The sequence below is a fragment of the Mustela erminea genome, chromosome 1, assembly GCF_009829155.1.
Source record: "Mustela erminea isolate mMusErm1 chromosome 1, mMusErm1.Pri, whole genome shotgun sequence".
Classification (NCBI taxonomy): domain Eukaryota; kingdom Metazoa; phylum Chordata; class Mammalia; order Carnivora; family Mustelidae; genus Mustela; species Mustela erminea.
The window spans coordinates 63,102,212-63,125,748 of record NC_045614.1 but is presented as its reverse complement, the minus strand read 5'-3'; the positions used below and the strand labels follow the sequence as shown (position 1 = coordinate 63,125,748).

At 51.8% G+C, this 23,537-nt stretch overlaps 1 protein-coding gene across 1 annotated transcript in view; it reads left to right on the top strand.

Moving 5' to 3' along the window:
- CTDSPL (CTD small phosphatase like) overlaps positions 1 to 13,765 on the top strand; it is a 116,781-nt gene extending 103,016 nt beyond the window's left edge. The window contains 3 exon segments of the mRNA XM_032354052.1: positions 1,507 to 1,599; positions 5,266 to 5,451; positions 10,028 to 13,765. Of these exon segments, the coding sequence (XP_032209943.1) occupies positions 1,507 to 1,599; positions 5,266 to 5,451; positions 10,028 to 10,153 (405 nt within the window). The 3' untranslated portion in view covers positions 10,154 to 13,765.
- Positions 13,766 to 23,537: the final 9,772 nt, after the last annotated feature.

Here is a 23,537-nt window from a genome sequence, read left to right as displayed (position 1 = left end):
CTGCACCCTTGGCCACAGACTGTGCTTGCCCTACTCTTCCAGTTGGCCCAAGTTCCCACCGAACCCTGGCTCTGTGCAGAATTCCCGTGCAGTGCACAGAACGCATTCTCTGTGCGATACAGAGCCTTGCCTCCCTTCTGTGACTCCACGGGATAGACAGCCGGCAACATCTGCCATTCACGACCCCACGCATACTCCCCCGCACCTGCCTTTCACACTTGCTCCTCAGCCGCTTCTCCTATCCCCCGTCTCCTCTAAAAGGCTGGTCATGAAGGGCTCAGCTGTGCTCTGACACTAAGGTATTTTCAGGCCGAGTCTCATGCTCATACCCTTCCCTCTGCCTGGAAGCTGACTTCTCATCCTCATCAGCCTGGTGAATTCCTGTTCATCCTTCAAGGTCCAGGCCAGATATTACCTTCTGTGATTCCTTCCCCTTGAGAGGGGAGTTAACTGCCCTTAATATATCCCTGTACTACAACTTCCATTATGCATGCCTATCCTGATTTGTTTTTATTTATATCTGCTCTAGACTGTGAGCTCTTCAAGGGCAAGGCCTGTGTTTTGTTCATTTTTGTAACTTTAGGCTGAGCACAGAACTGGGACTCAGTGAATATGAGCTGAATTGAATTTTAATAAGTTTGAATTATTTTAGGGAAGTGGCTAATTTCAAATGGAATTTATTCAAGTTTTAATTAGTTCTTCTCTCCTCCCACCTTCCCTATCTTCTCTCACCAGCTCTGCCTTCTCTCCCATCTCCCTAGTCTCCTCAGATTGGTTCACGTTCCCCAAGCAGGAGCATAGAGCCCAGCAGCCACTCTAGGAGAGCCTGCTCTTTGCCCCCTGCCCTGCTTGGAGGCCCCTCCTGATGGCTGACCGGGGGCCTGGGAGTAGGCCGGCTTCACATCCCCTGACATCTGTTTCTGTACCAAGCAGAGTAACCTTTGTGAGTGTCCAGTGGACAGCTTCCCAGGAAGGCTCTTCTTACAGTTTCGCTGGGCCTGCTCTCCAACCCCAGGCCTGCCGAGCAAGGGAGGTGCTCCAGGCAAGGGTAGGAGGTGGCAGCTGGAGCAATCCCAGCGCTTCCGGGCAATGGGCCGGGCCTGGACCTCCCAAAGGACAGCCCCCAGACCCTGGCCTATGTCCATGTAGGGCCTGACTCAGAACACATGCCACGAAACACATGTGAGAGAAAGAGTCCTTTCACACAAACGTGGCACACCCCTTCCACTCACTGGTTCGGAAAATCCCCAAGACCCGAAGTATCACGGTCAGCTTCCCTTTCTCCCTTGGGAGGAGCGTCTGCGCCAAACTCAGACCTGGAGCCCCATCCAAGGAGTGTGGACTGAAGTGCAACCTCTGCTCATTCAGTTGGGGTCTCCATGCCACCAATAGAGCTGGGGACAGGAAGCAGTTGCCTTTTCAGGAATTCTTCTACGTGGGTGTTGGCCCTCCGCAACCCCCAGCAGCTGCCACGACTGACCAGCTTGCTGTCTGTTGCCGTTTCAGGTGTACGTGCTCAAGCGGCCCCACGTGGATGAGTTCCTTCAGAGGATGGGGCAGCTCTTCGAGTGTGTGCTCTTTACTGCCAGCCTGGCCAAGGTATGTCCTGCTCCCAGCTGGGCACCCGCAGCCACTTCACCCCGACCCGCTGTCCATCAGACAGCCCTCTGGTAAGGGAGGGGAAGCGGTTTCTATGGTGACAGGTTCCCACCCCAGATGGGATGGATGCAGGCCATGTGCACAGTAGCAGCCTGAAAGGCTTCTGGGTTGCCATGGTGACAGGGAGCCCTTGGAACAAATGCCCCACGAAGCTGAGCAGGCAGCCACCTTGAGCTGGATGTCCGCAGACCAGGATATCATGAATGTGTCCAGTGTCATTGTGAAGGGGCATCTGCATCTCCTCGATGACTGGCAGCCTTGAGCCTATGTGTCCTTCATTAGCTTACACAGGTTTGGGGAAGGACGAGTGTCCGAGATTCACCCACATACACAGGCCAGAGGAGGTTTCTGCCTGCCCTAGTGAGCCCCGGGAGCTCGGGCAAGGGACTTCAAGTCTCCTGACTCCGGGTCTTCTAGAAATTAGGGATAATTCCCTCTACCTCGTGGAGTGGATCAAATGAAATAACGCATGTGACGGGCATAGCATAGTGCCTGACTTCCGTGCAGCAAGTCTTCATCCGAGCCCCTGCTGTGTTTGCTGTGCTGGCCCTGCTACGTGCTAAGAGCTCCTGATGTTCTTTGTTTAGTTATCATAATTATTAATGATGACAGTTTATATGGTCTTCCCTTGTAGCTCAGCAGGAATCTTTGGCCCCACATCCACACTGGCTCTAACCACATAGAGTGGTTTCTTTGCCTTCTCCTACTGTTAAAGGACACACCCCCAATCTGGTTATGTCTGCCCTTTCACAGATGTGCTGAGCCAAGGGGGAAGAGGGTAGGTCCACACTCCTCGGAGGAGATCCTTGCCATGATCATCTCTCAAATCCCGAGTCTGATGGGGCCAACACCATCCATTTGTGGGGGGCACCACCAGTGTCTCCGTGGGCAGCTCCAGGACTCTGAAGTAGCCCCAGAGATGAACTTTGCGGGGCCCAGGTTAGCCAACTGCTCATCTCCAGACCTGCTGCAAGGACTCACATGCAGCACCCACCACCCCCAACAATCCCTGGCTCTGGACAGCTCCCTTCTCCTCTGCATGCTGAGTTGAGGACTCTAACCAAGTTCCCAGATACCCCGCTTTGCCAGACTGGGCATTCCCGGTTTGGACCATCTCTCAGTCATGGCTGAGTTGAGAGAGAACCCCACCTGTACAACATTCTGCCAGGCTCTTGCCAGGCCTTGAAGCATGAGCTGGTAGAGAACACAAATCCAAAACCTAGGCCTTACTTTCGCACACTAAAAAGAGCACGACCTCAGGGAAGGGCGCTCCCCATGGGCGCTCTTTCCCATGAATGGCACCAAGAGCAATAGTACTGTAGGGGAGATGACTCTCCTAGCAGTGCTCTGGGGTGCCAAGGAGCCTGAAGTGACAGCTAAGGAAGTAACAAACAGGACGATTGCACCCACTCAGGGGAGATGGAGAGTTGGTGGGATTGGGGATGCTGCGTCAGGAGGAGGTTGGCAGAGTTGAAACACTCTTGCTTGGCATTGCCCCCAGCACTCACTTAAGCATCCTCGTGCAGTCTCCCTTCCTGGCCTGCTCCCACCTGTGCCTCCATCTGTCTCTGCATCCCTTCTCCCAGTGTTACTCTAGCCTGGCTCAGCTGCATCAGCTCCCAGGTGAAGGCTTCCAGGCCTTTCCTCCCTGTGGACAGGTGGGCACTCCCCAGTTCTTGGCTCTGGGCTCAGCTCCCAGCCAGCACTGCCATACTGGCCCACCGCCCAGGAGCCCACGGGAGCCCTCCGCTGACTGTCAGAGCCCTTCAATGTCTACTTCCTCCTCTTGGTTTCCTTTATGGATGGGTTCACCCAGCAAATATTTACTTAGTGCCTACTGTAAGTTGGGCTCTGTCCTGGGCACTGGGGATGCAGCAGAGAACAAGAGACAAAGCCCCTGCCCTCATGAAGCTTACATTCTCCACATTCATCTCCAAGGCTTAGAGCCCCAGACTCAGACATTGCTTGAAGGATGTATGCCACCACCAGTATTAATAATTCTGGGGAAATTAATCACCATTTCCATCTAGAGTCAGCCCCCTAGCACCCACAAGGCACTTGGCTGCCCTTACCAGCTGAAAACTGCAGTGCCCACCTGGTCAGCAGGAAAATATAGCCTGCTCCCAGACTCTGCCCCTCAGCCCCTCCCTTCAGGGAAAGGAGGATGTTCCCACAGAGTTGGAGCTGCTGCCTGTAGCCCCGTGGCCCTGCATCCTACCACGTGCTGGCATTGCTCTGCTCTCGGGCACTACTGTGCCGTCCACTGCTGGCCTTCCCAACACCCCAGCCTTGGGGGCTTCCTGCCTCCCTGGCAGAATTGCTGGGCCCTGGTAACACCTGGCTGTGCTGGTCTTGGTGCTGAAGCGTGGCCTCATGTGGGCCTTGGAACTGCCACTTTTTTGCCTCCAGCCCCAGCCACTCAGGGCAGCCCAGTCTTTTAGACATTTTCATTTATGAAGGTTTTTCCCCTCAAGGATGATACCTTTATTTCTTTATCCTGTTTAGCCTGATTTGGGAAAATTCCCCCAGGCTCTGAGGGCCAAGCAGGATTAGCCCCAGCTGTGAGCTGGGCTCAAACTCAAAACTCCTGGGCTCCAAGGAAAGGGAAGTGGGAGTCTGATAATGTCCTGTGACTGGCAGGGGCTGGCCTGGCCCAGCTGCCCCAAGCACCCATAGGGGGCAATGTGGCCTCATCCCACATGAGCCAGATTCAAAGTCCACTCACTCATTCAGGGATGAAACTAGTATTTCCTGAGCCCCCACCATAAGGTGGGCACTGTGCAGGGTGCCAGGGACATCATGGTGGGCACGACAGACAAGGCCTGCACCCCGAGCAGGGAAGAGCAAATCCATAATCCCCAGGGCTGGTGAGGGAGCTTGTGAAGGAGACCACTGTGAGGCAGTAGGAGCCAGGAAGGGAGGGACAGGCCCGTGCTCCAGACAGGTGGCTGGGGAAGCCAAGACTGAAAGGCGGAGAGGCAGAAGGAGAGGCTCCTGCGGAGATCTGAAGAGTGTGTGTTCCGTGCGGAGGAAACACTGGTGCCGAGGCTCTGACCATGGTCAGCCAGTGCAGCTCAGGTGACGGGCTGGAGCTGGGAGGTGGCAGAAATCACGTAGCTGCCGCTGTGTGGGGTATGGCGGGCCTCCCTCCAGGGGCCGCAGGTCAAGAGCGGGGGTTGTAAGCAGGGGAATGATCTGATGGGATAAGTTTTCCAGTGGCCACTCTGACACGGGGAGGGGTAACGGCTGCAAAGGAGATGCCGGGGGATGTGGGGGGCTCTTTGGGAGGCTCACGCCGCCACCCCAGGCAGAGGTTACACAGGTTGGGATCAGGACAGTGCCAGTTACACAGAGGAGCAGGTGGATTCAAGGTAGTCTTGGAGACGGAACTGCCAAGAATTTCTGATGGATTGGATATGAGAGGTGAAAGAAATGGAAGAGTCCAGGGTATCCTGCACGCCTGGAAAGGAGAAGAACCAGGATCCTAAAACACATCCAGTTACTTACATCCCTTTCTAGAAGAGTAATGCAAGTAATACTTGCTGTAGTAGGTCAGGGTTTCTGGGCTCTTCGGCTGCCTAGCCTTCACTGCAACCTGCTTTTCAGTACGCAGACCCTGTGGCTGACCTGTTGGACCGCTGGGGTGTGTTCCGGGCCCGGCTCTTCAGAGAATCATGCGTCTTCCATCGTGGGAACTACGTGAAAGACCTGAGTCGCTTGGGCCGGGAGCTGAGCAAAGTGATCATTGTGGACAATTCTCCTGCCTCGTACATCTTCCATCCCGAGAATGCAGTAAGTGGCCCCAGGGGGAGAGAACGCAGGGCCCCAGCCAGTTCCACATTTGTGCCCTCAAACACCTGTGCCGGCTTTCTTGGCCTTCCCTGGGGGGCCCCAGTTCTGGCACTTAGCAGATACTTGGCACTGACTGAGTCATTTAACCTCGCCAAGCCTTAGTTACCTTGTCCGTCAAATGGGGATTCTGGGGATGCTGACCCATATGATGCTTGGAGGACTGAGTGTGGGAGTGAAAAGCACTTAGAACACTGTCCTCATTGGGTTAGTGCTCAGGGAGCCGGATCTTGGCAGTTTTCATACTGTTCCTGAGAAGAGCACCGTCAGTAACTTCTGGAGCTGGCTTCATGACTCCTATAGACTCAGAAGGCCTGGATGATCTCTTCAGCAAAAGTTCTTATACAAGAATGAATAAAAACACCTTAGTCAAGGCCTTCAGACAAGTCTGCCCGGCTTTTCTGCCTCATAGTGATGCCTTAGAAGTATACAGTGGGAACATTTCCTACATAAAACTCCCTAGAGCGTGGCAGCCCTTAGTGCCCGCTCCCTGGGTGCAGCATGACTTTCCAAGCAAGAGATGCCATCCCGCTTCCCAGCCCACACTTCCAGGGGACGAGGGGCCAGCCAGGCCCGCGGGCGACAGCAAAGCCCTCGGCAGCACCTCCACCCTGGCTCTCAGCTCAGGCAGCCCACCCTGCACAGGAGGCTTCCTCCCCAGCCTGGGGTTCTCAGCCTCAACACAGGCTTCCCCAGGGCTCTTTCCTTGAAAACAGAACTCTGTGGCTCCACGTATAGCAGAAAGCCAAGATCAAGCTAGATTTATTTAGTTAGTGCGTAATGATTACTTGAGTAAACTTTCCAAATTTATTATATTTAAACATGTTCATTTTAGTGAGTTAATCAAATTCAGCATAATGCATTTTGTCATGCATCTCTAACAGATAAGGATTACTTCTTAATATAATCACAGTTCCATTATCACATCTGACAGAACTAACAGTTTCTTAATATTATCTACTATCCAGACTGTGTTCATATTTTCCCGGTCATCTCAAAATGTTGTCCTACACTTGGATTGTTTGACTCAGTAACAGACAAGGTCCAAGCACTGCTTTGGCTAATAATGTGTCTAGTAATTCTTGTGTAATTTAATAATTCCCCCTCCCCTCTGCCTTTTTCTTCCATCCTGTTTACTTGTTGAAGAATTCTGGTTATTTGTCTTGTAGAAATTTCCTCTCTTCTGGCTCTGTCTAGTTGCAGCCACATGGTGGCGTTTTTATAACTGCCATATTCCTATTTATTTATTTATTTATTTGACAGACAGAGATCACAAGTAGGCAGAGGGGCAGGCAGAGAGAAGGAAGCAGGCACCCTGTCTAGTTGCAGCCACATGGTGGCGTTTTACTTTGTTTTTATAACTGCCATATTCCTTTTTTTAAATTTATCTATTTGTTTGTTTATTTATTTATTTATTAGACAGACAGAGATCACAAGTAGGCAGAGAGGCAGGCAGAGAGAGAGGAGGAAGCAGGCTCCCTGCTGAGCAGAGAGCCCCATGCAGGGCTCAATCCCAGGAGTCTGAGATCATGACCTGAGCTGAAGGCAGAGGCTTTAACTCACTGAGCCACCCAGGCGCCCCTCCCATATTTCCTTTAAACAACTAATTAGATCAGTACTACTTGGTTAAATGCAGGTTCAATTTTTCAAGTTTTTCTTTTTTGTCAAGAATATGTATACTTATCATGGTATCACATCAAGAGGCATGTGATGTCAGGCTGTCCCACTTTTTTTTTTTTTTTTAAAGATTTTATTTATTTATTTGACAGACAGAGATCACAAGTAGGCAGAGAGGCAGGCAGAGAGAGGAGGAAGCAGGCTCCCTGCTGAGCAGAGAGCCCGATGCGGGACTCGACCCCAGGACCCTGAGATCATGACCTGAGCCGAAGGCAGAGGCTTAACCCACTGAGCCACCCAGGTGCCCCCAGGCTGTCCCACTTTTAAAGATTTTACTTTTATTATTATTATTACCAAGTACGCTCCATGCCCAGTATAGAGCCCAGTGTGGGGCTCGAACTCACAACCCCAAGATCAAGACTTGAGCTGAGTTTTGAGATCAAGAGTTGGATGCCTAACCAACTAAGCCACCCAGGTGCCCTTGAAAGATTTTAAGTCGTCGGTCTTTGGATTCAGATGTTGTTAACCTGTACCATCTGTTTGCAAATTCCCTATTGTCCATTCACCTAAAAATGTGAAGTCGCTGATGATCATTGCCTCCATCAACTATATCATTAAGAACTACGAAATGGTGATTTCTAAATTTTATCATTCTTTCCACATTTATTGGCTGGAACTCTGTTTCTTTTAAATGAAACTTGCCCTCATTGACTACTTGATTATCCTAAATTCAGTTTGAATGTTTGAATCAGGAAGTCAAGGTAAAGTCTTGGTTCTTTTTCTTTAATTCTTCAGTCTTCAGAGTAATGAGGTGGTGCTCTAGCAACTTCCAAAAGTAGACAGGGAATTTGTTGTAGGTATTAATATGAACTCATGGATTTTTTTATTGTTATCATTTAATCTATATATTCTTCTTTTGGATGCTGAAAGGTTCACCTTCAGATAGCAGACATCCCTTCATATAACAGTGGTCTTTGAACACTTCTGTTTTTTGGTGCAACGAGGTATTCCAGGCTCATCTTGTCCCTTTCTTGCCTCAGCCCTGGAATCACCACCCACTTTTGCTATGGAGCCTGATTCCTGTTAGTGGAAATGGTATTTAGAGACCACAGTCTGGGTGGATTCTCATTGTTGCTGAGGTATCCTTTGCTTCCAGCCCTTTATACTGGACAGACCTAAAATATACATATTTTTAGAATTAAAATTAAATCATGAATTCATATTGGTTTTTTATAATTCAGTGTTAAAACAGTTTTTATTTAATTTCTTTGGTTTTGTTTTTGTATTTGTATCTCTTCTTGTGCTGAAACTCTTGGTTCCTAAATATATCAACATCATTACCTATTTGACTTAGTCTATAGTACATGTTTAATAGTTTCCAAATAGCAGTACTAACGTTATTACTACTACTAAGACAATTAATACATGTAGGGTTTTTATGGAGAAATGTACAGGCAGAATGTTATGTTTTAAATCACTTGAAGTAATTCTCTGTGTGGCTATGTCACCAGCTTTATATTAACTTCGGTTCATTTTTTTATTGCTTTCTCTTCTTAATTGTTTAATTTTTTTTAAAGATTTTATTTATTTGACAGAGAGAAACTCAGCAAAAGAGGGAACACAAGCAGGGGGAGTATGAGAGGGAGAAGCAGGCTTCCGGCTGAGCTAGCCTGATGTGGGGCTCGATTCCAGGACCCTGGGATCATGACCTGAGCCGAAGGCAGACGCTTAAAGACTGAGCCGCCCAGGCGTCCCTTAATTGTTTAATTTTATTGCAATTATGTAACATATTTCCATGAGTCCAACATCAAAACTACCAACAGAGATGGGTTTAGAGAAGTCTTGTGTCCATGTCTGCCCTCTCCCTCATTCCTGCCCTTCCTGTAGGAGTAGTCATTATTATTATTTTTTTTTTTTTGCTAATCCTTACCTTGTTTATATTTTTAAATTATACAGTGAATTGTTTTGTTTCTGAGCAGTCTTTAGATTTATAAAAGGGCCCCAAAATACTACTTTTGAACTCCTTTGACTTTCCCCAAACTTTTTAAAAATTTTTGTATTTACTTATATATTTGTCAGGGAGAGAAGAGAAGTAGGCAGAGGCAGAGCTGCAGACAGAGGGAGAGGGAGAAACAGACTCCCTGCTGAGCAAGGAGCCGGATGCGGGACTCAATCCTAGGACCCCAGGATCATGACCTGAGCCAAAGGCAGATGCTTAACTGACTGAGCCACCCAGGCGCCCAGCAGATTTTTTATATCCCTTCTTTTGCACCCCTGACTACCACCCATTGCCATCCCTCCCTCCTCTCTAAAACTAAGTGTAAATCCTGTCCGTTCCCCTGGCTCAGACTGTCCTGAAATGTTATATTTATGCTTTTAACTGCTCACTGCTAAGGATGGGAGGAAATTCCCCACCTCCCTTTGCCATGCAGCATGGCCCGGCAACCCCAAGTGGAAGCTTTCCTGGCCCTGTGTTGGGGGCTCCCTGGTGTTAGTGGTTGGCAGGCAGGTGACCTCTGGCTCCGGGTGAGGTGTAAGGAGCTGCTTGGATACAGTGGAAGAGCTTTTGAAATTGACAGGTAGCAAGGCTAGTTCTCCTATATTCTGCACTCTGGCCACCTTTCCTGAGGCAGGAAATCAAAGCAAGCATATGCACGCAAACTAGCAGTTAGACTTCACTTAAAAAACAAATGCTCTGAACTTTACCTTCCTCCCAAACCAGGTAGCTTTGGAACGGCCTTAGCTGGGATGGGAGAACCAGATGATGATGGTGATGGTTTTTAGATACCTGTCCTCCTTACCAAGGAAAAGACTAACAGTACGGGGGGCCCATTCTGGCTAGGAGCTTCCCCCTCCCGCACCAGGTGCAGTTCTGCTGCCCGCTCCACACACTGTCTTCCAGGTGCCCGTGCAGTCCTGGTTTGATGACATGACGGACACAGAGCTGCTGGACCTCATCCCCTTCTTTGAGGGCCTGAGCCGGGAAGACGACGTGTACAACATGCTGCACAGACTCTGCAGCAGGTAGCGCCGGCCTCCGATGCCTCCCGCCCGTGCGCCCTGCAGCCGCCGGCCTCGGGGGCCCACCCGGCCACAGCTCCCTGGGAGCCCCCAGTGGGGACACTCCGTGCTCCAGGCCACGAGGGCCATGTGGCCATACCTACCTGGTTGCTTTTTTAAGAACAGAAACAACTATTTTAAAATGAACTCTTTTAATCAATTTCATAAAGGGACATGCATTTTACTGGATTTGCTTTTCTTAAAACATACCAAAAAGGATAAAAATGGGGAGGGGGGAGAAAAAAAGCTTGAGATCTATCAGAACTTCCTTTCAACTGGCCCCCCTTGACCCCCTCCTCCAAGCAGACAACCTGTCCCTTTCTATCCCAGCTCGGAGCAGCTGACCCAACTCAGAATCTCTTTCCTCCAGGATGAAGTGCCTTTTTGAATGTTATTTTAAGCTGAGAGTTAATTTTTCTATACAACATATTTCCAGACATCTTTTAGTCTTTTATTGTCTTAAGATTCTCTAAAAAAAAACAAATATGACAATTTTCTAGAACCTGGGGTGGGCGGGTGGCGAGGGATGGAGGTGAGTCCTAGAAGCCAGTCTCCCAGCAGGTGTGCGTGCGTGCTCTGACGCCCGGTGACGCGCTACAGGACCGGGCTCCCGCAAGGAGCCTCGGCGACCATGGCAGTGTCTCGGTTCATTACGTACCCAGTTTGGAATGTACCTGCAGTCATGCGGCTCGACACTTTAGGAGACAATAGATACTTTTATATTATCACTATTACTTCGGATGGTGACAGTTGTGTCCTGCGGTCACACTTTCCCCTTGAAAAGTGGTATCGTCACCTCTACTTTCAACCACTGCCATACTTCTGTACAATTTTTGTTCTGTGGCTGTCGTTCTGGGTAGAGCAGTTCCAAGAAACTCCAAAACCCTCGGATATCTTAAAAAAAAAAAAAAAAAAGAAATCTGTTGATTGATTTTTAAATTTTTCCTTTCCAAAAGCTGGATACACACGGAGCTGTTCGGGAATTTTCTTTGCTGCTACCGCGCTGCCACCAAATGGAATTGACCAGCGGCTGTTACACTGTTCTTTGCCACTGTGCCTATGCTCAGAATCTGCTCACTGCTAAGCTGCAGACGTGGACAGGGTCAGAAACGTAGGTGTCCCCCCCAACCCTCCCCTCACTGCAGACTGCACCAACCGTATCCCTTCCCTGGTACCGGCCTTGGGAGTTCAGGAGGGAGCAAAGACACAGGGGCCAGCGCACCAGGCATGGCATTCATTCTAAACGGCAGCCGTCATCAGATACCATGATGAGCTGACTGTTCTCCTTTGAGAACCTGTGGCCTCAACCAGCCACTGCACTGATGTGTTCCAAGTCCACTCCTGGTCTTCTCTTTTGAAGCACAGCCTCTTTCTGAGCCGGGGTTGGGGGAACCTGTCCAGATGTGGATGGAGCTCATCGCCCTGAGTCAGGGAGAGACAGGGTGCCCTTCCTGGGCTGGGGCTTCCTTTGCAGCCTTTCCCAGTGAGCTGTTCTAAGCAGTGCCATGTTCCTTGTTTGACAAGACAGTTTATAAAGTATTGCTCTGAAAAATAATTTAAAAGAACCCTGTCGTGTCGGCACCATTGCCTTAGTCCTCTGTGGGTTGGGCCTCCGCCAGAGCCCTGGTGGGAGAGACTGGCACTAACAAGTCTGGAGATGGGGGTTGAAGTGAAATTTTGCTCCTGCTTTTGTTCACAAAATAATGAAGTCAGCTGCCAGTCCCGTCCTCCCAACAGCACTTTAGGCTGTGGACTGCCATGCATTCAGAAGACAAGTGTTTGGGGTAACCAGGTGCCCTAGCATTCTGGGTATGCAGAACCCAGTAGTCCCCATGCCAGTTCCGGCAGAAATAGCCCCATGCTAGGCATTACCACAGAGAACGGCGTTATGTGGCAGATCTGCACATGCCCTCAACCTTGATTTGGAAACTAGTCATTAATGAACCCGCTGCCTTAAATGTTCTTAAACGTTGCAGTCAAGTGTCTGTCCTGTGTTGAAATCCACACAGCCTTCGACCCTCCCCCCTGCCCTCTTCTCTGCCGGTGTCACGTGGTCTTCTCTGGAATAGGGGGCAGAGAGGACGGAAATTCTAGAGTATTTCAGGGGAATTGAACCTAGGAATAGTGTCCCACTTCTGAGAGCTGGAGTGAAGACGCTGGCAAGCTTGAGCCAGACACTGTACCTAGTAGTTCCTGAAACCGCGAGCGCCATTGCACGACTGTTGGGGATGGAGCCCGGTTCCAGCCATTGCAGAAACAGACTGTCTCGGGGGTTGCCAGCCCCTCCTTCCCCTCCCCCCGAGCCTTCTGGATTCTGTGCACCTTAGTTGACCACACTCCAAAATGCCATTTTTATTTTAACCCTTGATTCTGCTTTATGTACATAATCAGAATATCTATATCTCTCTATGTATTTTTAATCATCTACATGTAAATGAAGCAATAGAATTCTAACATAAGGCCAAGAAATGAGATGAATGTTTGGGGTTTATGTTTTCTAAGGTAAATACGGGTATTGTTTTTAATTATTACCTTTTATTAAATTGTGGGCTTTAAAACCTAATGAACCCTATTAGCTACTTCTCTGTGCCATATGCTTCCCATGTTACCAAAATATCCGCCCCCCCCCCCACACACGCACACACTCTTCAACCAAAAGAGAAACCCAGCCTCCTGAGTTTCTTGGTCCTTTGTGTACCAGGTTAAAATACAGGCTCCCGGACAAGTATTTTTTATACTAAGATCTGGAACAAGAGAGCTTGGGTCATGGACTTGGGCCCCTATGATGTGACATCTCTGGCCAGGCTGTGGGTGGCAGTGCCTGGGCCCATCAGAGGTAGTCACTGCCCTGTCTTCCATTGCTCTGGAACCCTCTGTGTTGGTCTGTGGCTTCATGCATTAGCTCTTTGTAAACAATGTTATCTGTATCCTAAGGAGGAACGCAGCATGTCACAGCCAGTGGTTAGTGGGGAAGCTCCTTTGACACTCCAGTTTTGATGAGGTGACTTTGGAGAATCGAAGAGGCCCTGATGACACTGATTTGTCATGGTTGCAGCATTTGAACTTCTGGTGTAAAAAAGAAATCTAAATCTATAACCTGGCAACCCTTTACAACCCTACATTTTAAAGACGGCTCTCTAATAAAATCTAGACCCACACAGTCCTCTATGGTCAAACACTCGTGACGTTTGTGCCTCTGCTTTTAAAGGTGCTGCAATGGGCAGTTGGCATGCCAGGGTTCGAGAGGGTGGGTGGCTTGAAGTGCTCACAGTTACCTGAGCAAACTCTTACCGGCTGCCTCTGTTCCTGTCTCACTGTAAAACTGATGGTGTCTGTAACTGTCGGTTCTCCAGGGAGCTTCTCTGCAGACTAACACCCCCACCCCCACCCCCACCCCGTAGTGGAGATTCTGGTGCCTGGGTAGTCGTGGATTTCTGTTGGACATTTGAATGTGACAAACAAGCCAGCATTACTTGGTAAATACTACATGTGGAATGTGCACGTTTCCAGGGGCGAGCATTGTCCGGTGGAGAGGTTTGCAATGATTTCCTTCCTGCCAAAAATAAACACGTGAAACTGCGCCCTCTTGTGGATGGACTGCTTCTCCAGCGCTAGCGCCTCTTTCCGCTCTCTGTGTGCTCTCTGTTCTCTCCACCTGCACGGCCTCCCGCCAGCCCCGCGGGTCTTGGGTGGGGGAGTGAGGGGCGCTTCTGCAGAGTTGGAGTGGTTGGGAGCAGGGCCGCAGCATTCCAGGAGCCACTGACCTTGACCCCGGGGCAGGCTGGAAGACCATCCTGCTCAATGGTAGGCCCCCCGGCGGCGTCTCCACAGACAGAAGCTGTGTGGCTCGCTCTCCTGGCCCACAGATTCCAGCCCGGCCAACGGGCTTCCGCGCAGCCTGAGAGAACCGCAGACCCCCACGCCAGCCCACGGGAGCCACTGGCATTGTGTGTGAGGTATGGTGCCTAAACCCAGAGCCCATGGGCACGCTGGCTGAGCTGCTGTGATCACCCGCTGAAGCATGGCAAGGGCTAGAAAGAGTAAGGATCACCGAGACAGCTTTCTCATCCTGGGACATCCTCCAGGCATTGCCTTCAGCCCAGCCCCTCTGTACGTGAAAATGAGAGGGGCAGCAAGTGCTCCTCTGCTGGAGAGTCATGGCGGAGCCTTGGGCCTGGCCACACCACTCATGACTATTGCTTCATGGCGATCCCTAATTTAGATAACACCAGAGTCCATGGTCTCATTAGACAGGCCTTCTCCCCATTTCATGGATGAGAAACCTGAGGCCAGTGAGACAATTCTTGGCAATCTCTACTCTATCACAGGCTTCCACCAGGCGTGTATACTCGTCCTGAACAACATAGGACACAGGATGTGGGTCAGCCCAGAAAACCTACTATTTACCCAAAAACAAAACCCCAAATCCCCCACAGCTAGTCTGTGCCATGCCTCTCCACCGTGGGGCAGCTGTCCAGCCAGAGAAGTCGCCCCAGCTTTGCCCCAGCTTTTGGACTAGGCTGTGTCCCTCTCTGTGTCTCTCGTTGGTTCTGCTCCTCCCCAGCCCTCTTCTCTTCCTCCTTCCACCTTCTCTGGCATTGCCACCATACCCACAACCGCTTCACACGTCTGCCTACAACCAGACAGACAGCTGAGAATTGTGGCAGGCCCTGAAGCAGGTGTCCCAGCGAATGTCCATAGATCCTCTGAACAGGTAGGAAAGGAAACATACATCATCAAGAAGCCACTTATTTGGGACTTGGGCATATTTGGATTTCACTTCTGGATGTTTTCTTGTTTGAGCACGTATCATCCGTGTTCCAGGACCAAAGAATGAACAGGAAGCCAGGAAGGGGAGGGGAGGAGTGGCCAGGGAAAGACAGCCTGTTGAGCTAATGGATGGGGGGAGTGTCGGGGGCTTGTGGCGGACTCCTCAGAGTAACTGGAATGCTTATGTGGCGGATCTACACTGGGACTGCCCGTGGGTCAGCAGGCTGCTCGAGGCCAGAGCCACAGTTGGCATGGTCAGCAGCCTGGTCTCCAAGGAGAATATACTGGACCTTCCAGCACTCAGGAGGAGGATATGGGGGTTCCGGAGTTTTCCATCCCAAACTTCCATTACAGCTCCATCTCTTAGCTCAGTGATTCTCAGCTGTGGCCCCCCATTAGAGTCACCTGATTAGAATCACTGGCCGGCTCCTAAAAACATAGATCTCTCAAGTCCACTCCAGACCATTTAAACCCCAAACTCTGAAAGTGGGCATCACATTTTTTTTTTAAAGATTTTATTTATTTATTTGACAGAGATCACAAGTAGGCAGAGAGGTGAGAGAGAGTGAGAGAGAGGAGGAAGCAGGCTCCCCGCGGAGCAGAGAGCCCGATGTGGGGCTCGATCCTAGGACCCTGGGATCATGACCTGAGCCGAAGGCAGAGGCTTTAACCCACTGAGCCACCCAGGCGCCCTGTGGGCATCACATTTCTACTCAAACTTCCAGGAAGGGCTGAGAACCCCTGTTCTGGCCAGCAATGGAGGAAAATAAAGTCCCCCAAATTGTTTCAGGCTTGACACCCAGGTATGGCAGAGGGGCCACGGACAAGACTTAGGGGAAATCGTTTGTATTGCTTTACCTGAAAGGCCAGCCATACAAGTTCATTGCTAAAAGGTCAGGAAACCCAGAAAATTACAAAGAAAATCCCATAGGGTCACTGGGAGCCTTTCCCAAGGCAGGAGTGAGGAGAGGGGCCTAATAGCCACACTCAGCTGACAGTTTCTGCTTTAACATTGAGGCGGGAGCAGAGTGGATACCCCCACTTCACATGAGAGCGCTGCGTCACACTGCCCACCAAGCTAACTGAGCGTTGCCACCCCCCCTCCCCTATCCTGGCCCAAGTGGTGTCTCCAGGGGGTAGATGGCACGACTGGGCAGGGCGACACATCCCCAGCCGCGGGGACGCAAAGCGGGGACACCTTGTTTGCAGGGACCCAGGGCTCTTTTCTAGGCTATCCTCAGGCCCTAGCAGTTCCCACCACGGCGACTTCCAAGGAGCCCCTTTTTGGCCCGGTGACCCTGTCACTGCTCCTCCGCAGCCTGCAGCCACATGGGAGGGGGCGGGGGTACAAGTGGGCCTAAGGCTGCTCTCCGGAACGGGACGTTTTCAGGCTGTGGGATCCAAGACCCCTGTCAGGCCTTAGCTTCCCTCCCACCTACCCCAAGGCCCTGTCCGCTCTGTGGAGGGTCGCACCCCCCTGCAGACCCGGTTTCCATGAGGGACGGCGTACTGCACCAGTCTGGGCGGGACTCCTGAGGAGAGCAGGACTGCCACGAGAGAACCCGAACTTGGGGAACTGGGAGGGGTGGGCGGGGCTTGAAGGGGCGGAGCTGGTGTCCAGCGTCTGTCCCGCCCACTCCGGGCCACACCTACACCGTTGTCAATATTGACGCGGCGTTGGGGGAGAGCTAAGCAGAAGGAGGGGGTGGCAGAGCACCTTTTTTGCTCTGGGGGAGGCACCATTCTGTCTGGGGACACGGACACTGAGCCAGGACCCAAATCAGTAGGGTTATCTGCTTCTGCAAGCACGAGGAAGAGGACGAAAGTGATGAGTGGGTGGAGAGAGCACTGCTTTAGCTAACATGGTCAGGGAAGGCCCCTCTGGGGAGGTGTCACTTGGGTTGAGGCCAGAATGCAGAAAAGGAGCCATGGGAAAATTTAGGGGACAGGCTTCTGGCAGAGGTAACAGCAACTACAAAGGTCCAGAGACTAGAATGAGGTCGGTGTCTTAAGAGACAATAAGAAATATGTAGCTAGAACACAATGAGGAACAGGGAGAGTGAATGAAAATGCACCCAGCGGGACAGGCGATTGGGGGCTTTATTTTCGGGCTTAAAGCAGGGGAATGGGGTGATCTACTTATGGTTAAGAGATCCCTTTGGTTACTGTGAGAGGATGGACATCAGGACCAAAGAGACCAGGAGACACAGAGGGAGGCCCAGCCACATTCAGGATCTAGGTTGAAGCAGACTAGCTAGTGGCAGCCAGTGCATGTGGGAGGTAGAGGAAGCCAGGGTAGCCCCCAGGTGTGGGGCCTGAGCTACCAGCTGGAGATTCATGCCCTATCTTGGCCTCGGAGGAGGTCTCTGAGGGGCCTGACCCAGACGTCAACCATGAGGTCGGATGCACCAGGAGAGACGTGACCAGACAGATGAAGGATGAAAGGTGGGCAGGGGTGGGGGGGGGGGTTCGGAAGGAATGGGAGTCTGTGTTGGAAGAGACACTAGTGTTCCCCTGGGACTGGAACCTGAAAGAAAACAGACAAGAGGCAGGAGCTAAGGCCTGTGCCCACTGATATCTGAAGGTCCCAACGGAGAGGGCAGAGTGGCCAGTGATGTGGGGAGAACACTCGGGCTTTGAGCAGTTTCCAGAGGAAGGAGTGGTCAGTGGGGTCCCTGGGTGGTAAGAGGGAGGGTAAGGTGAAGACAGACAACCATCCACTTGCTGTGGCAAGCATGGGCCTTGAGGACCAGGAAAGGGCCATTTCCAGAGAGTTCAGGAACGAAGGCCAAGCAAAGTGCACAGAGGAGAGAATTTGCAGGGAGGAAGTGAGAAATGAGGACACAGGATTTTGCGGAGCACGGGGACAAAAGGAGTCAGGGAAACAGACATGTGCAGGCAGAGACAAACACACACACACACCCCCCATCATATAAAGGAACAAGGGACTAAACAGGCGCTCTCACACACACAGGGTCAGACACACACAGGGCCTAACCACTTGTCCTTCACACACAGGGACCCATTAACTCTGTTAACCACAGTCACATACTGTCAGTGGTCCAACTGGGCACAGGTGGACCCAGACTTCCTGAAGTCACCCCCTGTCTATGACAGGGAGCAGTGAGGGGAAGCCTTGGACATGGGGAAAGGGTCTTGGGGCCAACGGGCAGGTTTTAGCAGTATGTCCTGGCAGAGGAGTCCCAGTGGCTGGGCCTTGGCTAGGACGAGGCTAATGGCTTAAAGTAAGAGGTGGCCCTGTTCCTGGAGTTTCTGGAATGCTCCATTTTCAGCAACTCCCCCTCCCTACAATCAGGAAGGAAAGAAGAGAGAAGCCCAAGGTGTGGGAAAGATGTCTTCCCTGAAAGGACTGGACTGGCCTCTCCCACGATGGGTATCAGGGCTCCCCAAGAGGGGCTGTGCTGGGCAGCAAGCCCAAATTGGGAGCAGTGGGAACAGAAGAGATGCTAGAGGGAGCCCTGGCCCCCTACCCCATCTCCTGAAGTGACCTGGGTCTCACAGAACCAGACTGCCACTCCATCCCCCAACAGCTTTGGTTCTCCTTCCTCCTAGTGTGTAGGAGTAGCCTGGCCTTCTGGGGGTCAGGGATCAGAGAAGGAAAGTCATGGTATATTCCACACCCCACATCGTGGACCAGCTCAGGCCACCAAGCCCTGCTGTCTTTGGCCTCCAGTAGCCAGGAAGGGAGGCCTGGCAGACCAGCCATGGCCCTGGGGATGGTGTGGCTCTCAGTGAGGTGGGTCAATATTTGTTGACTGAATGACTGAAGGATTGACTGCATTTGAACCCAGCCCACAGGTGGTGGGGTGTCAGGCTAGGTGGGAGCTGGGATTGAGTTACAGTGCCGCGACAGGTAGGGGACAGGCCCGGCACTGCCCGCTGGCCAGGAAAGAGAGCACCTTCCAGCAGGTAGGCCTGGCAGGGAGGGGGCTCTGGAATCAGCGGGGAGGGGTTGCTCTGAGTCAGGGGTGTCTAGCACAGGGTCACCAGGTTCAGGGTCACCAGGGGCTACCAGAACTTGGGAGGCAGGGAAAACCCAACAAGTGAGAACACCAGTGGGGGCAGGGAGGCCGCAGGCGGCGACCGAGGGGAGGAGAGTGGCAGATTCTGTACAGGTGGTGTCTCCCTCATGCCCAGAGTCAGAACACCTGGGGACCCAGGCCCAGCCCTCCCTCCTCCCACTCCCACCTTCTCTGGAGGGCAGCGCCCCTCCCCTCTTACTGCAATTCTGGCAAAGTGACCTCAGGGTCTGCCCTGAGGTACCTCAGGAGGAAGTGGCCATGGAGGCACCAGAGGAAGGGGGGCGGGGGAGGGGGGCTGGTGGGTGGGTAGGAGGGGGAGCCCAGGAAAGGAGGGAGCATGTGGAGAAGGAAGGGAGCACCTGACAGTGAGGAGAACCCAGGGTAGAGAAGGGGAGACCAGGGGAGCAAGGGGATGTTAGGGGAGGCCATGGGTGCAACAGGGGGATGGGGGGAGGAGTGGCCTCTGGGGGAGAGAAGGGAGCACTGGGGGCAGGGAAGGCAGAGAGAAGGGGGCTGGGGAGGGAGGATGCCTGGGGGCAGGGGATGCCCAGTGGGGACAGGAGGGGGGCCAGGGATCGAAGGGGGTATGGGGGAGGGAGGGAGATGGGTTTGTCAGGGAAGGAACTGGGCATCTAGGAGGAAAGGGGACCCCGGGCTTCCAGCGGCTTTCAGGAGAAAGAGGATACAGGGCGGGATAGAGGGAGCTCCCTGGGGGAAGAGAGGGCGTCTCGGTGGGAGGGCTTGGCACTCTGGGAAGGGAAGGGTCCCCCTGAGGGAGAAGGAGACGACCTGAGGGGAGGGGGTGCTAGGGGAGAGAGGATCCCTGTGAGAATCCCTTGCCCACCCCCCAGAACCCAGGTGATGTGGGGATGAGGGCCGCAGGCCCTGGGAGCCTCTGAGTTTGGCTGGCTATGGGGCGCCCTTCTCACCCCCTGCAGGGGATGCTGACCCGGCCCAGTGAATCTCACCCGGTCCCAAACTTCTGGTCTCCAGATTGACTGTCCTGTCCCCCAACAGGTCCCTGGTGACCACAGTGTGGTGGCCAGCCAGGCTTCCGGTCACTCTGTCCCTGACTCCCACAGTTACCTGACCTACAGCCCATAGTTTATATCTCTGGCCACTGCCCACCTGTGTTGTGATGGTTGTCACTGGGCACTGCTTCTGTCCATTGCCTCTGAAATGTCACTATGCCTGTCACTCGGTGTCATCGCATGTTTTCTGTTGCCTGGGACCAGGTGTACAGGATCTCTGTGTCTGCCTGTCACCCACGTCCCTGGCACGTCGACAGGCAGGTCTCTAACAGCTGTTCTGGGTGCAGTGAGAACGCATGGTGGCCCCCTGTCCATCCACCCTTACTCAGTAGCAATCAAGTTTCACTCATGCAGTGGCTGTCCCTGAGTCCCTGCTGGCTGTGGCGCAGCTGGGAGCTGGCAGCAAGCAGGAGGACGAGCCCCTGGCCTTGCGAGCCCTCCGCTCTAGTGCAGGAGACCCTACCTACAGCAGACCTGCTTGGTGTGGCTCTAACCCCCACACGACCGCCCCTCTGCCAACCCTGCTCTGGGCAGCTCCCTCCCGCATTCGCTCCCTGCTTCCAGAAGCCACCTTGCACCTCTTCGGGAGGGTGTGGAATTTCCCACAGTGACCTGTGAGTTCACCAAGGCCTGAGCCCAGCCCTCGGGGGCCCCGGACAACGGTGTAAGGCGTAAGGCATGCAGGCCACCCTGCACGAGCCACACTATTCTTCTGATTCTGTAACTCTAGATCTCTCCTCCTTAGTCTGCTCTGCCCAGACAGGGTCAGCCAGCCATGGGAGTTGCTACCACTGGAGCCAAGTGGGGAGGGGCGAGGAACTAACACCATGCTAGGATCACTAGGAAAGAGAAATTCAAAGAGAAGTGACTTCTGGGTCAATCGGGCAAAGCAGTGGCAAGAAGCAAAAGTTGTGGGGCGTCTGGGTGGCTCAGTCAGTTAAGCAACTCCCTTCGGCTCAGGTCATGATCCTGGGACCCTGGAGTGGAGCCCCACATCGGGCTCCCTGCTCATCAGAAGCCCACTTCTCCCTCTCCCTCGCTGCTGCCCCCTGCTTTGTACTCACTTCCTCCCTCCTTCTCTCTCTCTCTGTCAAATAAACAAATAAAATTTTTAAAAAAGCAAAAGTTGCAGCTGGCAGGATTTAGTTTAGATGGAGAAAGAACTTCAGTGGATGAAGAAATGACCAAACCTCACACCCAGGGCATGTTACAGGGAAGCCTGGGGGAACTGAGAGTCATCGGCTACAATGTAACAAGATATGGAGAGGCCCCTCCTTCCCAGATACCTCTCTTTCCATGCTGCTCTCCTGTGCACACTCAGAATCACAGGGCACTGTGGGAGCTGAGGGAGCTAAGTCACTGTTTGCAGAGCCTGTGGCTGTTCACAGGGTCTGCTTGTATTGAGAGGTCAGCTCTGTTTCAAGAATTTAAGAGTGCCTGTGTTTGATTTACCCAGCCCTCTCAGGTTAGCGAAGCCTGCTGTTTGCTCCTGACTCGATCACAGTCTTCAGAGATGATCCTTGTGTGCAGTCTGAGTTTGCAGAAACTTCTCCCCGAGCCTGTGTCTAGAGACTCTTAAGGGTCTTTTTTTTCAAAATGTGTCTTCCTTCTTTTCTTCCTCCCTCCCTCTCTTTCCCCTTCCCTCCCCTTCCCCTTTCTTCCTTCCTTCCTTCCTTCCTTCCTGAGATTTTATTTATTTGAGATAAAGAGAGAGAGAAGGAGCAGGTGGGAAGAGGGACAAGCTGACTCCCTGCTGACTGGGGGACCAGGATGCAGGGCTTGATCCCAGGACCCTGAGATCGCAGCCTGAGCCAAAGACAGACACTTAACCCACTAAGCCACGAAGGCGCCCCCCAGAACCTGTCTTTTTAAACAGTCTGTCCCTATTTCCTTGTGCATTAGTTTTGCTTTTATAGTAGAGACTGCACTGTGTGTACAACCTATCCCTGTCACGGAGTTTGTCTGGGTCCTTGTCTAGGATACCTCTTTCAGCCTAAAGACGCTGTTCCTGTTTGCAAAGCTTTGTTTCCAGTACCTATCCCTATCAGTAGACCTTGTTTCCTCTGCAGCGTCTCTGTCTCTAGACTATGATCCTGTTTGCAGAGTCCTTTTCTATTCCAGAGTCTCGCTCAGTCTGCAGAACCTAGGACGTATTTGTACAATCTACAACATCTTTTTAGGGCCTTTAACTGTTTGCACACCCTATCTGAATTTCCCTGGGTAGAAACTTTTCCTGCTTGCAGGACCTGTTTCTGTGAAGACTTAATCATTGTCAGAGGTCACTGTGTCTATCTGGGAGCACCTGTGTCTCTCTGCATAGCATATCCCTGTTTGTAGAGCCTCTGCCTATCTGCATACTCTGTTCCTAATTCTGTGTGTAACTGTTAGCAGAACCTGGCCATATTTACAGGCCTTTATCTGCTTCCAGAATTCATTTTTTTTTTCCCTATAAAGTCTACCCCTGTTTGCAGAATGTGGGCTCTCTATAGAACTCAGTCCTGTTTCAAGATCCCAGAATTCTGTGCTTGAATACAAAGCTAATTACCCTGCCAGCTCATTTCAGCAAACCCTGCCCGTTCTGAACAGGCTCCCATTGTTAACAGAACCTATCTATTTATAGAGCCTGGGTGGGCTTACAAAACCTCTCCCTTTCTGCAAAGTCTCAGTCTGCAGAGCCTGTGTCTTTTTTCAGAGTCTGGATCTCTTTGCAGAGTTCATGAGTATTTGCCCAAGCTGTTCCCATCTCCCTGTATGCAGGATTTGAGTCTGTTTTCCAAGGCTGTTCTTGCATGTGGGGGTCTGACCGTACCTAGAGAGTTTCTGCTTGTTTCAAGATCCTGTCTCTGGAAAGACGCTGTGCCTGTTTGCAGAGCCTTGCTTTCTATGTCTGCAGTCTGTCTCTTATGCAAAGAGTCCCTATCTTAAGGGTTTGTCCCCATCCGCATTTACAAAGCCTTTTCCAATCTGCAAAGCTCCTCCATATCTGCTGAGTCTGTGGCTGTTTGTAGAGCCTTTTTTGTATTCACATCCTTTGCTTGTTTGCCTGCCCTGTCTGAATTTCCCTGGGTAGAGTCTGTCTCCTTGTGCAGGCTGTGTTTATACACACACATGACCCCTGACCACAGAACTCATTTTATCAGGACAGCCTGTGCCTGTTGCATCCCTTTCTTCAGTCTCAGGAAGCTGTCCCTGTTTGTAGAGCCTCTGTTTATATGTAGAGCCTTTTTCTGTCCACAGAAATTATCACTCTCTGCCAGTGCAGTCTCTCTTTGCATAGCCTGTCCCTAACCATCTGGAAGACCTAGGCCTATTCGCAGCTCTGAATACTGTAGACAGAGTCCGTCTGTGTTTACAGGATTCAGTCTCATTTCAAGAATCTGTTTGCAGAGCCTTTCCTTGGCTGCTGAATCTGGTTGGGGTTTTTTGTTGTTGTTGTTTTTTTGACAGAGAGATCACAAGTAGGCAGAGAGGCAGGCAGAGGCGGGGGAAGCAGGCTCCCCGCCAAGCA